Raw genomic sequence first — 18,004 nt, forward strand, 5'->3', positions numbered from 1 at the left:
ACTCTCCACCACACACAGGAGTGCAGACATTACAGCGAAACTAAGCAGCCAGAACCTCGGCCTGCCCCACGAAGACAGGCCACTCCCCCTTCCGCTAACCCGGTTACAGAGGGAGGAAGCAGAGGCACTCTGCTCCACTGATGCGGGAGATCCAAGTTGCATTCACTTCTCTGGAGATGCTCAAACGATGCTCTAACTTGGATTCTCTGAACAGATTTAGATTTCTCTGTGCAGCTGAAGGTAGCACTGTAAACAGACTATGGCAGTCCCACAAGACTCTCAATGGAATGTACAGACATGTACACAACCGTAACACACAATTCACAGTTAATGTATGAGTGAGGGTTAATACTGTGTTAATTAATTTCACACCGGTAAACAAACAAGAGACCAGGGTCCAGAGGCAGTGCCTGGGATATCATGATTGCATTTATGAATGAATGAATTTATTTTCCCCCTCTGAATTATTAAACTTTTACGAAAAAAAGAAAAGAACTAGTTAAATCGTCAAGTGCATCTTTGCAACTCCTTCTGGAATAAGTTCTGAGGATGAGTTCACACGCCCCCCCCAAAGTGAGTGGGGCGGGGTGGGAGGGTGGAGCAGATATGCACCAACAGGAAGCAGAAAGTGCCCCCGGTCTGGGGCACGGTGAGGTTGGGGGTGGGGCAGGTGCAGTAAGGCTAGGGGGGTGTGAAACTCACCCTAATTCCAGGCTTGCCGTCCAAGCCAGACGCCCCCTGCATGGTTACGGAGGTATGGGTTAGATGTACAGGGGATTAGTTCATGGTGGAACACACTGAAACAGTCGCTACTGACACTACTGACAAAGTTACTGACAGAGCAACCACACACAGGGAAGAACCGGCTGACCCACTACTGTAAAGACACACGCAGACACGCACATGTACACACACGCACATGCACTGGTATGGCTGACTGGTAAGGGAGGGAGATAAAAAAAGAGAGTTGGAGAGAAAGAGAGGTGAATAGAGATGGGGAGATGGGGGAGAAACAGACAGGGAATGAAAGGGAGGGAGGCATAGAGAGAGAAAAAGAGAGAGGAGAGACATAGGGAGGATGACAGAAAGGGAGATTGAGACAGAGAGAAAGCAAGAGAGAGATGACTTGTCTTGGGTGGTGGATTACCCAGGATGCCCTGCTGTACTTACAGGGAGGCCCAGGGGCCCTCGATCGCCCTTGTGGCCAGGCTCCCCTCGAACCCCTTTCAGACCATTCAGCCCTGATTCTCCCTATAGAGAGAGAGAGACAGAAAGAGAGCACGACAGAGAGAGATGCATCAGGGCCAGCTACACAAGCAGTTGGGTAAAAGACCAATGTGAACACAATGTCAATATACGGTGAGCTGCGGGACTTCAGTCTCAATTACCTAAAACCTTTCCATGAAACTAGGTAGGACTTTAGAGCCACTTTAAAATGTTTAAAATCCATTTATACTGCCAGATATTATTGGAATAATTTTGGTTAAAAACCTTGCTCAAGAATTCAATGACCGTGCCTCTGAATAGGAATCGAACGTACAACATCGGAGTTGCAAACCCAGTTCCATAACAACTGCAGCTGTCCAGATTAGATCAATAATCTCCAGATAGCCTCAAGACCACTGGAAGCCAGAGCACACTTCATTTGTGGTGTATACTTCATCAGAGTACACACTTAGGATTATGGAATATAAGTCCGTCTATCATTAAAAATGTACAGCTATGCTACTGGGCCAACAGTTTATGGACATGTGGACATATGCATACATGATTATTCACAGCGGTGGTGTAAAAGTGAATAACTCTGAAATCACATTATCATGGAGAGAGGCTTACCTTAGGACCTGGAAAACCATGGGGTCCCTGCAAAACACATATAGAAAAAAAATTGTTTCTTCTGGTTAAAAAAATTACTCCCCCCATGGTAGGGCATGCAAGAAAACAGGGTGATTAAGAAACCTGGTGGCCCCTTTCTCTGAGCAACAGTCAAGGTCACACCCGCTATGAAACTGGCTGGGAAAATTTAAGGCTGATTTACAGCTCTGTGAACACTTGCATACCTCCACCATCTGGTTACGCAAGATTCTCCATAAAATAACACCAAAAATCTGCATGCTCCTGCTCAATGAGACTCTTTGAACAACAGGGAAAAATAGCAAATATGCAACAAATACAAAACTAATCTACTGTTCTTTTATTCCCCTTAATTGAGAATATTTTTTCCTAAATCACTGCTGTGTCATAGATACAAAGCTGTATCTGGTTACTGGTTGATCCCCAAAAAATGATTCATAAATAAAGCACATAACAGTAATTTCATAAATTCTGATCATAGTTTTACTGTAACATAAAAACTGGGCTTGCATAATAGTGTACAGTAGGAGTGCACACATTTTGACTGAATGCAGGTGGTGCAACAGTAACTCTAGAGGCGTTGTTGAAAGCTACCTGTTATTTTTAGACACTCAATTTGACAGAATTCCCTCAAGCTTAACTAGACCAAGGGAATTCTGGGCAAATTAAGTCTCGAATAACTGGGAGTTTTCAACAAGTTTGCTCCCAATTGGGAGAAGAAAACAGAAAAGTTGGGGAAAATGAAGAAAACAAGATAAAATATAAGGCAGGAGCAGAGGACAGGCCAGCGTTGAAGTGCTCACCATGGGTCCTGGGGGGCCGTGGGGGCCGGGAGATCCAGGGGGGCCGATGATCTGCATGGGTGAAAAACAGTGAGTCACATGACCCCTATGATCACCAGAATCATGATCACCTAGAGCAGGTGTACCCTTCTGCATGGCATAGGGAGATCACGGCAGCGCTGCAATGCGCCTCTGACCTCCGTACGCAGGGGGCAGTCCTCATCAGGATGAGCAGTGTCACTACTGTGTTTGCTCAACGCGGAAGGTTTCTGTGGTCTGAGGCACTGGATGGTGGTAGGGCGAATGCTGGTTAAGTCTGCTGCAGGTGTAAGTCAGTCAGCCAACCGCAGGAAATTTACTTCACTGTGGTTGAAATTTGAGTGGGGAATGCACACCGTGTGTGTGTGTCTGTGTGTGTGTGTATGTGTGTGTGTGTGTGCATGCATGTGTGCGAGATGTGAACTTAACTATCAGATACTCACCTGTGTCTCTGAACCCACATGAACATTCCATGTTATTGGACTCAAAAAAACAGGTGTGGACAAGCTATTGGTGTTACTGTATGAGGTGTCATGGGGGGGGGGGATAACATAGGGCTCCCCCATCGCAGAGGGGAGTTTTGGCTGTACTCACCGAAGGTCCCTGAGACCCAGGCAGTCCTGTGTCCCCTTTATCACCCTTCAGCCCGTTAACGCCCTGAAAGGCAGGAGTACTGGTACTGAGCACCACACTTAGACAATATAATAAATAATATAATCAACATCAGAAATTACTGTAACAGTGTTGTCCAGTTTTTTCTCTCAGCCATTTATCTAACATACTTATTCCTGGTCAGGGTAGCGGGGGGGGGGGGGGGGGGGGACACTGGATAGGTCACCAATCCATCACAGGGCATACACAGCATTCACTCACAGACGCATGCCAAAAGGCAATTTAGACTCTCCAATTAACCTAACCATGTCTTTGGACCAACACGATACCTACATGGACATGTGGAGAACATCAAAGTCCACACAAGCTACTGCCTGATTTTTCCGATTTACTTGTAAACCTTTCGAATTTGGGTATTACCTCTCCTGGACAGCTCCAACAAATAAATAATGAGCAGAACGGGACTGGCAGGAAGATATTCAACACATGGGTTAAATAGGACAGAATGTAAATGGAACTCCAGGGCAGATTTGAGTAGAGCAGCTTACAGGCAGACCAGGCAATCCCAGACTCCCCTTCTCTCCGGACAAACCAGGGACCCCTGCATCTCCTTTTGAGCCCTTCAGACCCTGCGCACAGGACAAGGTCAAGGTCAAGTGAGTTGTATACCACTGCTTCAGTCCCCTCACCAGCATGGGGGATCAATTCCATTAAAACCTCCATAATGTTCAATGAGGACTTTTTCAAGGAAATTAAAGAATTTCAATGAATTTCTTGAATCAAGCGAAGCCAAATGAAATGGAATTGACCAAATCTCTGCTACTCACCCTCTCCCCGTCCAGGCCTGGGAGACCAGGTGCCCCGCGCTCCCCCTGAAACAAGAGGCACGGTTTTGAGAGCAGCGCTTGAGAACAGCAGCTGACCAGCCAGCTCTCTCAGAAGGTAAAGGTGACTCACCTTCAGTCCTGGTGGTCCAAGAGGTCCGGGTGGCCCTGGAGGACCCTGTCAACAGTGAAAGAAACATCCTGCTGTTGGAATTCCTCATAAACCTGTTTCCCAAAATCTCCCACACACATACAGATACACACAGACTCACACACACACGTTTTCACACACACACACACACACATACATATACATACTGTAAACATGCAACCACATGCAAAAAACATGCACACACACACACACCAGAAGCTCATACAAACTCTCTCTCTCTTTCTCTCACAAACACACACACACACACACACATACAACAATAAAGAAACATACACACATGTACTCGCAAACATGCATGCATGCACAAACAGGTACACGCAAACAAGCAGACGTGTGCGTGCATAGACACACACACACTCGCACACACACGCAGGTGTTATGGAAAAGCTGGGGAGGATGCGACATATCAGTAGCAGGATTTGAAAAGAACAAGGTTCAGAGTCACAATAACAATGTCACCTTGGGACTGATCCTTCTCCTCTGTGCCCAGACTACAGTGCCCTTTGTCATTATAGGCTGACATCTCAAATTCAGTTTCAGTACCAAAACTGCTCCTGTCATTGCTTGGAAGGAGTATTTCTGATGTGAATGCACATCAGCGATTCTTCCATCTGGTCCAAACTCCAAAGTGTGTGACAAGAATGACACACACCTCTAGCTCATTACCAAAGATCTTCAATAATCAATGGACCCCTTCACGGTTAATAAGGGGCAGGCTAATTTTACTTTCAAAAATGCTTGCCACTGCAATCACCCGGACCAATGAAATGCATGATACCATATGTAACACAATGTATCACCGAGATACATTTCTTTGATGGAGAAAAACAACATATCAGATTGAGTCTGGGACCCCTGTCATTAGCAGCAAGTCACAGAGACACACACATCTGAACTGAGCTGGAACGTAACGTTACTTCCACGTGGCTGAGATTTCATGAAATCGATGCGATGCTTTTTCCATTTAAAGGGGAGAACATTACATGTTAGGTGGGGAAAAGCGCTGGGATCCATGCTGGTCAAAGGGGCAGAACTCGTAAAAAAAAAAAAAAAACAGGTTTGGGGGCGAATTACCGTCACTGTAAATGTGGTAATCTTCTGTTGGCAGCCGAAAGAGTAAAAGAGATCAACGGTTACACACGGAGGAAATCTGCGCGGCAGTATGCTGCGCGCATCAACACCGCTCACCTCTGAACTCCTTAAGGCAAAATGACCTCTATTAAACTGCTGACGGGACCTCTGTCTGTTGACCTTTGACCTCTGTTACCAGACTGACTAACAGCAGTTCTCATTGGTTCTCAGCCAACAGCCAAATGCGGGAAAGCTGTGACTCAGTTGTCATCAGATGTCCAAATAAAAACATGTATACCACTTATAAGCTTCTCTGTCTTCCTGTACTTCACTGTGTCGTGATGAGAGAAACCTCAGTTCAGAACAAACAGCTCTTTGCTCATAATGCCACGTTTAACTGACAAAAAGTACACATTAGCAGACAGTATAAATACATTATGCATTATTCTAAAACACTACGCTAATGCGACACACTATGAATATGTACTGATTACATTACAACACTGAACATCTTTTAAATAATTAAAACATGTCTTGTAAGATTATACCGTACAGTTAAATGATCTGTAATAATGATTACTTAATTATCATAATTGGGTACTGTAAGTCAGTGATAAAGGGTAAGAATTAAAAATGGAAATCTTTATATAGCACAGGTATGTATCTGTAAATGAAGACCGGGAAATTGACTTGGGAGAGTGTGATTTGTTTGGTTTATTGTCCATCCATATTCCCAATTTTGTAATGCTGATCTAGGATCAGTTTTGCCTTTGTCCTCATAATGGATAAGGTGGGGACACAGAAAGGGGAAAACCGATCCTAGATCAGCTGTGCTACCAAGACCTGGCCCATGTGAAGGTAAAGCAGTGCCTGAAGGCTCGACTCAGGAAGTGAGCAGCAGTGCCGTTTGTGAGTCACGTCCCCAGGAGTTGTGTGACCTCTGACCTGCAGGGCCTCCTGGATGTTTCCGTTGTAGTCGATGATCTCGGTCGCCCCCTGGTCACCCTTCAGTCCGGGGGGGCCCTGCAGGGAAGGCACACCGCTGTGAGGGGAGATGACTGGAGGAGAGCTTGTGTGAACAGAGCACAAAGACCAAAGCTACTGCTGACAGACAGAAAATAGATCAATGGTGATGTCACCAATGAACTAATGAGCTGGAAACTTATGAGCTGGTAATTAGGGTTAAAGTTCAGAATTATTCAGTTCACATTGGGTTTGGACCTATTCACATTGCAATTCAGTCACATATTTAGAAGCACATTTACAGCACACGAGCACAACGTGAGGTGGGTTTGGAAAAATAATATACCGTAATAATGCACTGATGCAATAATACAGTGATGTCACAATGCAGTGAACACTTACTCTCAGCCCCATGGATCCTCGTTCCCCTTTCTCCCCCGTTTCGCCCTGAAACACATGAGTGACATCATCACAAGGCATCCTGATGTATGAGGACATCAGTCTCCAGGTGTTTTTTCTACAGTCTCCAGCAGGGAGCTGTGGGGAATGCCAAGACAGCCACGCACAAATAATATCTAATGAGCCTAAAAATATCTACAGAGAGAGAGAGAGAGAGAGAGAGAGAAAGGGAGGGAGAGGGAGAGAGAGTGAGAGAGAGAGAGAGAGAGAAAGAGAGAGAGTGAGTGAGTGAGTGAGTGAGTGAGTGAGTGAGAGAGAGAGAGAGAGAGAGAGGGAGATATGAGCATCTCTCCTTTCAGTTTGGTCAAGGTTGTGCACGGCAGACAGCCATATCTATATAACAGCCCTATAAACACTGGGGACCCACAAGATCAGTCAGGAGATCATATTTGCCTCTCCTGACATGGGAGGTCACTTCCTGTACAAATTATGACACCAGTCATCGCCTTACAGTTCTTTGCAGCTTTCATTGCTCCTGCAGCGCTTTAAAACGCTTACCGGCAGAGTGAACTTCTGTGTTATCCATGTCATTTTACGCTTAATATAAGACAGCAAATAATCCTGCCCACAAATTTAAAAAGCGAAATCAATCCTGTATCCAAGCTTACGAATAAAAAAAATCTAATCCTGCGCACACATTTAAGAAGCTCATGTTTGGGAAAATGAACCAGGAAACGGGCACTCTTAATGCAGAGCTTCCAGAAAAGGTGCAGTTTGCATTACCCTGGTGAACCCAGTAACCCCCGGTAACTGCAGGACATCAGACACTGACCTTTACTCCTTTGTAACCAGGGGTTCCAGGCTCCCCTTGTGTTCCCTGGCAACGGCGAGAAGGGGCAGCCACAGAACAAGAGAGAGGAAAAGACGAGAAGGGGAAGAGAATAAATGAGAAAAGCACAAGAGCTTGTAATTTATTATTACATGTGACTAGTGGGCGGTATGCTGACAATGTGGAGATGTAGACCTGCATGTAGTCGCTATTTCTGATTTATCTGAATGATGCTAATTTATTCTTTTTTTGCTATGGAAGATCAAATGACAGAGAATATGTCTCTGCAGTAGGCAGTGTTTAGCCTCCGGGCTACACTAATGTTCCGTTCAGTTCTGTGCCATTCCATGATGTGTCACATCACCGTATAACAGAGAGAGAACAGAGTAGCATTATGGCTCACACCCCAATGAGACAAAGCCTGTTGGCGTTCATTCTCTGAGATGTTTTGGCGTGCCTTTCTTTTTAAATTGCCTCAGCTATCCAACAGCTCCTTTGTGAAGTAAATATTTACAGTGCTGTGACAGCGATGTCATAGCATTTATTTTATGAGAACAGTGGCTAGAGCCAACAGCATACTCCTGGTTGAATCATTGAGAAGTTATGAACAGCTGTTTATTTTAACTCCGCCTCCTTTGGTGTGTCTGTCATTTTAATTGGAGGGGAGAGACTCCCTGGGGCTCCCTGATAGGATGTGAAAGGAGCCCTGGGCTCTGTGGGGTCCTGTCTATGTTTAGACTGGGACACAAGCCACCTGTAAAATCAATCCCCCTGCATAAACAAAGACAGCCGTATAAAGGTCTGCTTCACAAATGCCAGGCTGTCTTTACAGCAAGACAAAAACACTCTCTGGCTACTAGAGATGCACAGAGCATAGTATTAAACTATATTATTATTATTATTATTATTATTATTATTATTATTATTATTATTAATGCAAATTGTACAGTATTATTTTGTGTTCCCTGATGCAGAATGACATCACATTGTTCTAGTATGTTATTGTTCTGGAATGCTGAATGATATAACATAGTTCTATCATTTCACAGTTCAGCTATTGTTCTAGAATGCTGGCATCACAATCGCTCTCTGAAAGGCAGTGAAATTCACACTTAATGAATACTTTTGCTTTCGTGGTGTGCTTTCACACACAGCTTGTGAGTTGGTTGAGAAGGCTGTTGATGGGGAGAGCAGCAGGCTGAGAGAGAGACTACAGCAGGGAAAGTAGAAGCCTTGAGATCCCCCACTGGCTCCATCATTACTGATGAGGTGCCAAATCAATCACCGCCCTTTCTGGCATTATGCGATTTTCTGCAGAGTACAGTCTTTCAACCTCAATACATTACACAATGGAGTAACACTGCAATGGGAGCTCACTGTGCACACAAAGTAGGTTTAAACTCCACATACAGAGGACACAGTGATCCACAAGCAGTAGCAGTGAGGGGCAGTTCCTAAACCAGGGACTAGAACCTGCTACCTTGTCTGTTTCGCCCAAATATCAGACCCAACTGAAAGGAACACATGCCAAACATGATGAGGTCATCCCTGCTGTGTAACCAAGGAAAATACTAGATGGTTGCAGGTTTCAGTCCCAAGTTGGGAGCTGCTGTTCTACTTACAAAGTTCCTTAAAACTGAGCTGCTTCAGCAGTACTGTGTTAGTCTGATGTGTGGGAAACTAAAAGCTGTCCAAACTGCCACAAATAATAATTCCTATTTGTTAGCACTTGCGCTTCACAGAAATTATGTTGACTCGGTCAGTTTGGTATGTGCTATAAATCTAAATGCCACTAGAGGGCAGCATTACTCTCTGATGGAGAACATGTGACAGAAGGAGCTGTTGAATGTTCAGAGGTGCTGTACACGGAAGATCCCAGGAGTGGTTGAGAAAGATAATATCTGTTTTTTACGTTTTTGTTAGATGCTTTTTTGAGAGGAAACCACCCCCTTGCAAAGCGTTGCAGTGTTTGATTACGGATCTCCCCCTGCTTGGGTGTCTATCGCCCGTGGCTCCCAAGGCAGAAGGCGCTAAGCGGCAGGAGGATCTGACCTTCTGTCCCACAGGCCCCATCAGCCCTCGCTCTCCTTTCCCTGGCGGCCCCATCTCCCCGCGCTCGCCCTGCCGAAAGAGACAGGAGGTCAGAGGAATGATGACAAACAAGTTGTAGGCCGCTCCCCCACCCTCAAACATACACACAGGCCCCTCCCATACACAAGCCCCTCCCCCATCCTGGCACCTCATGCACCCAAGCTCCTCCTCCTACATCTTGGCCACTCCCATACCCAGAGTCCTCTTATACCTTGGCACCTCCTACATTTTGGCCCCTTTCTCACCCAGGCTCCTCCCAAATTTTGACCCCTCCCACCCCCCATATCCAGACTAGTGCGATACCAGCTCGACAAAGCAAGCAAACCTACCTTGGTTCCTGGGAGCCCTGGCAATCCTGGCTCTCCCTGGGGGCCTAGAAATCCAGGTTCACCCTAAAACGAGATGTTCAGTCCAACTTGAATCAAGAGACACAAAAGAACCCACTTACCGAGCTCTCCTCTCTCACACCTGTCACAGCACTAACCCAATCTGGACTAAATGTCCCAACTACTCCCCTTGTGGCCACTTTTGAGTATTGCACGGACGTTTTCTTTGTTTCATTCTTTTTCCAAACTGATTCCAGTTTCTAAGGTGGCAATACTTTTAGAAGAATGGGAAAGGAAACTCTTTAAGCCACAAAGGGATCCTAGTGTTCTTGGACTGAGCAGGATGGATTTGTGTCAGTAAGGCACACTTTAATCACCGCTCATCGCATAGCCGGTCTCAAAGCTGGAGACTCTAACAGGAGCTTATGGTGGCCTGCTGAATGCTCGCTTAATTGTGTATGGTGAGGTCTGCTATGTTCTTGGTCTGTGAAGCCGCGACTTTATGATTTCAGCTGACTGAACGTTGTGGGCTTGTGCTTTAACTGCAGGGACACATCGTAGAAAAAGTGCTTTTTCACATCCAAGAACTGACATGTAGGACCAGCAGATGCCCAACAATGTTACTGTCATTAGAAAAGATCTCATTGGCCAGACTTGTACTTTCACAGTGTTACTTAAAAAAAGCTAACTAACTGGCTGAACACTTGCAACTTGACTGGACTGTATCCACACTATAAAAGATGATATTCCTAGGCACAACGGTGAAATCAAGACGCACATACACACACACGCAAACATGCATGCACGCACACACGCACACACGAACACGCACACACACACACACACACGCACGCACGCACGCACGCACGCACGCACGCGCACACACACACAGCAGGAGAGAGACGCTGCCTCTCAAGTGCTGGTGACCGCAAGGAATTTGCACCAGACTTCAGTTGAGTGATACCATGTGAGCGCCAGATTAGTTCAGTATTATGGGAGTCCAAATGCATTGTGGTCTTTAAAATAAAAACCAGGGTTATGAAACACAAAGCATTTTTTTATTATTATTATATTTTTTACAAGGCCAACAGGTTGCAAGCGAGCAGAAGGAGCAGAGAAACAAACCAAACGGCAGCAGCGCTATCTCATGCCTGTTAGATCTCTGCAGAAACAGCAGCGCAGGTGAGCACCTCGTGAACACAGCATCGCACACTTGCGTGAATGTGTTTAGCCAAGCGATAAAACTGATAAAGAGCCTAAGGGATCAAAATGCTGCCCGTTTCACTCAATAGGGGCACGTATTACGGAGTTTATGAGTTTTCAGAGCTTTATTTTCTGTTTAGCAAAGTGTTAACCTCCATGTTGTTTAATGAGTGGGAAAATGCACACAACAGCTGTTCCTAAATCCTATTGGATTTTCCACATTTATCCAGAAAGTCCTATTCTTTCAAAAGATACATGGATCTGTAATACTGTTCACATCCAGACTTGAGCCATTTGACACCAATCAGCAGAAAAGAGAGACCACGCTCGCTTCCAAAACGCAGGCCATCGAGCCACCGCGTCCTCTCCCTCTACCCATGAGCCCTTTGCAACACTGGCTCAGGTAAGGGTCAGTTATGGTGCCCATTCCCATCACAGCTAACAGAACCTGGACCTGTCACATCTAACGACCAGCTGATGCACTGCCTCAGAGAAGCTCTGGGGAGCTGTGCCTGCTCTGGGGAAGGAGTAACGTGGGGGTAGGAGAGGAAGAAAGGCAAGGGAGAAGGAGAGATGGAGGGAGAGCAAGATGGAGATATCAGGGAGAGAGCAGAGATGGAGAGAGAGAGGATGGGAGAGATGCAGAGAAGGAAAGATGGGGAAAGGGGGAAAAATGGACGGAGGGAAGGGAAGAGAGAGATTAGAGGAAGGAGGGGGGGAGAGAGACAGGCAAGAACAGATGTCGAGAGACAGAGAAGAAATGGAGAAGTGAGAGACAGAAGAGATAGAGGGAGGCTGAGCATGGGGGGGGGGGGGGGGTAATGGAGAGGGGAAGGGGGTAAAGACACAGTCATGTTTACCTTTATCCCGGGAAGTCCAGGCAGCCCTGGAAGTCCTGGCTCTCCCTACACAAGAAAAGCACCACAGAGGGACATTACAGATTGAGCAGGACTAACCAGTCTGAGAGCAATTAGAGTTGAGCAGGGATCTCAAACTCCAGTCGGGGGCTGGGGAGAGGGGGTCAAATTGAGAGCATGGGGAGTTTTAGAGCAGGGATCTCAAACTCCAGTCCTGGAGAGGTCCCGGAAAATCCATGCAGCGGAGTTTTAGACAAGACCAAGCCATCAGAGGTCAATTACAGGAGTTAGAGCAGGGATCTCAAACTCCAGTTCTGGAGAGGTCAAATTACGGGGAGTTTAGAGCAGGGATCTCAAACTCCAGTCCTGGAGAGGTCAAATTGCAGGGAGTTTTAGAGCAGGGATCTCAAACTCCAGTCCTGGAGAGGTCAAATTACAGGGAGTTTTAGAGCAGGGATCTCAAACTCTAGTCCTGGATAATTAGTCCCTCCATTTTCAGGGATACTAAAATAGGGATAGCACATTGGTGTCCCTTTTCCCATAGAAACCAGAAAGGAGCTCTCCACCAATCACTTTGTTACAGCAAACAGAGCAAAGTCAGTGGTTTTTGGTGGATTACTTTTCCTATGCTCCATTAAACATTATAGGGCTCCAATAAAGTATTAACCAGTCACTAATGTACTCTGTGATAGGTAGATGCCTTCTCTCGTTTCTATGTGAAAGTATCCACATGCCTTCTTCTCAAGATCCAAGCTGGCGCATGAAGCTACACTCGCTCATCATCAGAACCGGACAGGGGGAGGGTGCCCTAACCAAAGGGTGACACGCACTCCCCAAATATAAACAGGGGGACTCAGCACCTCCTAAAATGGAAACCAGCAGAACGACGTTAGGGTCCGTACCCAGAGCTTACATGGAATGTGTTTCATTGGAATATTCACTGAACTGGAGGTACCTTCCCTTGCTATTGTTCTAGGATGAAGTTTAGTTGTGCAGCTGCGATGGTGACGGTAATCGTGAGAACGATGATGAAAAACAAACACAAACATTCATTAAATAATGACCAAGATGCTGTGAAGCTGTTAAAAGCAGTGATGGTGTTTGCATGTTTTTTAATAAGCATTTTCAAAAAGGTTAGGCAGTCATTAATAAAAAAAACTAAGTAGCAGTAGGGTGAGTGCAGTATGCATTATGAAGCATGAAGAATGATTTCGTATTTCAGAACATCATAATAATAATGCTTTTACAGCTGTGGCCTCTGCCGAGGTGCTGTACTTAATGTACTAACAATAAGACTCTATTTTAGCACAGACAAATGACCTTCTGACTCCACAGTCCGGAGGAAACTGAATTGGATTTCAGTTTTCAGAATGAGAACATGTGAACTCTAAAACCCGAGGACTTTTATTTAATTTTTTAAAATAAATAAAAAATTAAACTGACAAAGACAAGAGAAGACAAAGTAATACCACACACAATGGAATCTCTTAAAAAGGAATGGGTGAATGACTCTTACATCATTATCTGGTTAGAGAGTTAGGGGGAGAAAAAAACAAAATTACTATAAAAGATTAAATATAAATAAATAAATGGAGCTAAACAGCCATTTCTGAGTGCATTTGATATTCCTGAGATTCTACCAGCATTTTAGAGAGCACAGAGTCAAACTCTGAACTGCAATGAACTAAGCCTATCGCAGAAATCAAAAAGATCGGCTTCTGGAAAGCAAAGCTGGCTGAAACCGTACGCTAAATTAACAAATAACTTGGAGGATGATAGCTCTTTAATGGGATTCAGGAAAAACCAATCAACAAAAAATAAAAATAGTATGAGACAAAATATGGAATGACAGACCAGTGGTGCAATACCCTTATCCTTTAACCATTTAAAGAGTAGGTATTAATGCCAAATCCTGCTCTCAATTATGATATGGATCCATTTTGCTCTAGCATTTCGGTTAAAGCCATGAGTTATAGCTGGAAACTACACACATGTCTGGTGGGCTGATATTGGAGTGAACCAGCACTGTTCAGTAAATGAAGCAAGAATAATTGGTTAGAACTAAAGCGAGCATATACGCCGGTCCCTGCAGGACTGGAGTTGTGCTCCCCCTATATAAAAGGGAGAAAATGATTTTTAATGGTGTGTGGCTCTCTGGTATAAAATGTGATTACAGGAGCTTGGCTTTGGACAGTAGCCCTTCCCTAGATGCCAGAAAAAACCAATAACACTGAGAACGCATCACTAGCCAACCAACCTTGAACACTCACTCTTAGAACTGCTTCCAGAAAGCCTATCCATGTGAACGTTTTTAGTATGTCCAAAACAATATAGCATGCATCAAATAATCATAGTAAATTCGGTGAAATATGGTAGTATGCAAACATTGGAAACTATGCTGACATAAATATCCCAAAATGCACTAAGATAGTTCCCAACCCAAGCAACCAGACATCAACTAATAATGGTGGTTCAAGACAAAGCGGCAAAATGAAAAATGTATTACCTTTCACTATGTTTAGCAGAGATTAGTTAAAACCAATGGTTATATGCACGTTCAAGATCTTTTTTGGTTTACCTAACACAAAGTCACATCAACTAGCTAGTTTTTATTGCAATGTAAGCAGAATTACTGTTATGTGATGTAGCCTACTTTGTCAGCTAACTAGCTGCCAGATTAAATCTGTTGATAACACTGGTATCTTAGTTGAATGAGAAAGGGTTTCACGAACATATTCATTTATATAACGCTAATTTCAGGACATGGCATGATGCTTGTAGGTGCCCCTCGCATGACATCAACAGGTCTATGGCCATCATCAATGCACAAGAGCTGAAAGAAAGTGGCACATTTCGATGATGACGTAGTATGTCCAAAAAGCCATCATACATGATAGTATACATATATAGTATGTAGTACGTAGTATGTGATTTCTTACGCAGCCTGTTACTTAATAGGGCCCAGTGACGAACACTGCATATGACTAATCTCATCACTGGGGCTTGGGTATATAAAAATAACTTTTTTTTTGGAGACAATTCAAGCAAGGTTAAGCAAAACCAGACAGTCTGGAAATAAAAAATCATGTTAGTAAGCTTTCCACGCTTCTGCCGTGAATGTGTCACCACTCCCCACAGTCACTCAAAGAACCCTTATGAAAATTGAATATATTGCAATATATAATGTATAATATTTTCCATTTCCATAAGAGGATCTATCACTGAGCACTTCTTTGGATTTTGGAACCTACATAATTGGTTACATATGACCTTGACTAGTTCTGAAAAAACACTCCTGTAAGGTCCATCTGATTGGTCTGCACTGAGTAAATACAGCCAATAAGCTTTAAGTTTTCATATCATCATAGCTTTCTCTTCCAGTTTGGAATCCCCAGTCATATTCGCCAGGTGCGCTCATCATTGCAAACGCTTCCCAATTTAAGAGAGCGTAGAGACAAACATTCAATCTCCTCTGAAACGCGTGGCGTGAAACCTCTGCTGCTTTACAGAGCGCAGTCGCCAAGTCGAGGTGGCGCAGACATGAGCTAGAGGAGGACACTTCATGTGCAGCATTAGGAAGCAGACTGCAGGCGCCTGAACGACACCTGGGGTTTGCTGTTGAGCGATGAGACATGGTCCTACATGGCTGACTCCGTGTCTCCCGGCCTGCAAGCCACGTCCGCCAAATACGCTGCTGGCCCTAGCAATGATTTCACACCATACTGAGGGGCCTGTCTGTATGCTTTTACCATATCCCAGTAGCTGCTATTTTACAGAGATCTAAAAGCTGATATCTGTCTCCGGCTGCAGACAGATACTGTCACTGTGAACGCCGTCAGGCTCAAAATGCTGAGCTACAGTAAAGCTCCACTGAGCAGCTAGCAGGGGGTGCAACTGAAGTTCTGGTCCAGGACTGTAGCTTTACCTTATGGCCTCCTCTTCCTGGCTCGCCCGGCTCACCCTGTTGGGGGGGGGAAGTGAGAGAGTGAGAGAGTGAAAGAGGTAGAGCAAGAGAGTAAGGGAGAGAGCAATGCCGTGAGAGAGAAAGACAGAAAGAAAGCACCACAAATAGTGCCAAAGGGAAGAATCAAAATGTTGTCCAGCGTTCAAAGAATTTGTTTAACCTAAACATTTTTACTCAACACTTATATGCAATTGTACTGTATTTACATTTGTTCAGGCGTTATTTTGTCTTCACAAACTCCATTTCATGATTTCAGCAACGTGGTCTGTGAAGATAGAAAAACTTCCAGAAATGAGATCTTTCCAGAAACGTCCTGGGTAACCTACCTTGATGCCAGCTGCAGATGATCCTGCATCTCCCTGTCCAATAAAGAAATAACATCTTTAGGGCATCTCCTCAGCAGAACAGCACAGAACACACACTGCACCAATACCCATTTCTCTCCCAGAGCCAGATAACACAAAATCAATAACCAAGCGAATAAAAGGAAACACCTGCACAGTGATTTTATAGCAAACGTGGCGTGAACAGAAATTTAAGCCCACATCTATTGGCTTCTCTGTCAGGTCAAATGATAGATGTGAGTGCACCTGTGCAGCGTGCAGGTGGACCCTGGTTTATGAGGTGAAATTGATACATGGCTGGTGCAACTGAAGTAACTGCCATTTCAGTTCTAACTTTCCAAATTTGAAAGATATTAGCCATAAACACAGAACAATATAGCACAATATAGAACAATATAACAATAAAGTATAAACCCACAGGTGGACCTTTATGCATTGAATAGCCTTGTAATATGCGTGTCATGAACTCTGACAAGACACATATTAGCTGGATCATGGGCGGGGCAATGTGGTCCAGGTGTGAGGGGGAGCCACAAAGAAGCCAACCAGAGCTTCTTAAATAGGCTCCATGCAGGTGCTCTCGATTAACTGGGGTTCACCCCAATCACATATTTTCACTCCTTGCATCTCTTCCTCTCGTCCTTTCTTTGCTCCTTACTGAAACTCCAGCAGAGGACACAAGGAAAGGTTCCAATGCGAGATACGAGGATGGGGGAATCGAGGAAATGTGCATTAGGCCAATGGAAATGGTCCTTGCTCAGACACGAGTCAGTTTGAAGCCACATCAGTTACAGACAGGTGTGCAGACGTGGATCTACATGTGAATCATTTATACGTTACATGTTCCAAAAAAAGACTTCCACAAAGGCTGCACCTGCGTATGCTTGCTGAAGCATCCTCAGGGAGCACCTTCGCTCCTCCAAGGAGCATTTAACAGATTGGAATGTCCTTAAAGATGGTTGACCCCAATCAATTTTAAGGTCATGCACATATGCAGAGCATTTAAACCAGTAATAAATCAAGACAGAGAAAAGTAATTTGTACACATACATACAGTCTAAGGAACTGATAACTGCCACTCAATGAAAAGTAGGCCTGTAACGCATGAAAATACAAGCTGTTAAGAAACTAAACTGAAGCCATCTTTCATAATGAAAGAATATAAGGCAAGCCAAAAACACACAATCATGGACGCCAAACGTGGAGCTCAGTAAATATTCTGTGTGCAACACAAAGCAGACTCTGAAACCGCGCTGTCCCAGCCAAAGAGCCGGCGGTGAGCGCGCTGACGCTGAACAAGTTCGCCCGAGCCACGAGAAAGCCGCGCGAGACGCACTCGGAGTCGCCCCGTTGCTATGGCGAAGGCGCTCCATTCCGGAATGCTCTGGAACATGTCAGATCCGTGACAGTTCGGTCAGCCGGCACCGAAAACGGGCCTCCGTTCAGCAGACCCCTGTCATCGAGCACAATGTACCTCACATGCCCCGAGCACACCCCCCCGTACGCAGCGCGCAGACAGCTTTCAGACGGACAGCCTGGCAGAGACCGGGTTTCGTGAGGATGCAAATTCAATTAATTTCAATTCGATTTGATTCGACTCAGTTTGATTTCATTTGATTCCCTTAGATTTAGTTCAATTCGATGTGACTGGATTCGATTGAATTTGACGTTACT

The 18,004-nt window shown here is 44.8% G+C and overlaps 1 protein-coding gene across 1 annotated transcript in view; it reads right to left on the minus strand.

Moving 5' to 3' along the window:
• LOC135259488 (collagen alpha-1(XXV) chain) overlaps positions 1-18,004 on the minus strand; it is a 200,417-nt gene that overhangs the window by 16,007 nt on the left and 166,406 nt on the right. The window contains exons 14-30 of the mRNA XM_064343959.1: positions 16,313-16,345; positions 15,948-15,983; positions 12,026-12,070; positions 9,966-10,028; positions 9,598-9,666; positions 7,549-7,593; positions 6,720-6,764; positions 6,300-6,377; positions 5,358-5,381; positions 4,245-4,289; positions 4,115-4,159; positions 3,836-3,916; positions 3,270-3,332; positions 2,658-2,708; positions 1,837-1,863; positions 1,171-1,251; positions 703-738 (exon numbers count right to left, since the gene is read on the minus strand). Coding sequence (XP_064200029.1) covers positions 703-738; positions 1,171-1,251; positions 1,837-1,863; positions 2,658-2,708; positions 3,270-3,332; positions 3,836-3,916; positions 4,115-4,159; positions 4,245-4,289; positions 5,358-5,381; positions 6,300-6,377; positions 6,720-6,764; positions 7,549-7,593; positions 9,598-9,666; positions 9,966-10,028; positions 12,026-12,070; positions 15,948-15,983; positions 16,313-16,345 — 867 coding nt within the window. The remainder of the gene's footprint in view (positions 1-702; positions 739-1,170; positions 1,252-1,836; positions 1,864-2,657; positions 2,709-3,269; positions 3,333-3,835; positions 3,917-4,114; positions 4,160-4,244; positions 4,290-5,357; positions 5,382-6,299; positions 6,378-6,719; positions 6,765-7,548; positions 7,594-9,597; positions 9,667-9,965; positions 10,029-12,025; positions 12,071-15,947; positions 15,984-16,312; positions 16,346-18,004) is intronic.

Source organism: Anguilla rostrata, chromosome 7 (genome assembly GCF_018555375.3).
Source record: "Anguilla rostrata isolate EN2019 chromosome 7, ASM1855537v3, whole genome shotgun sequence".
In the NCBI taxonomy this organism is placed as follows: Eukaryota; Metazoa; Chordata; class Actinopteri; order Anguilliformes; family Anguillidae; genus Anguilla; species Anguilla rostrata.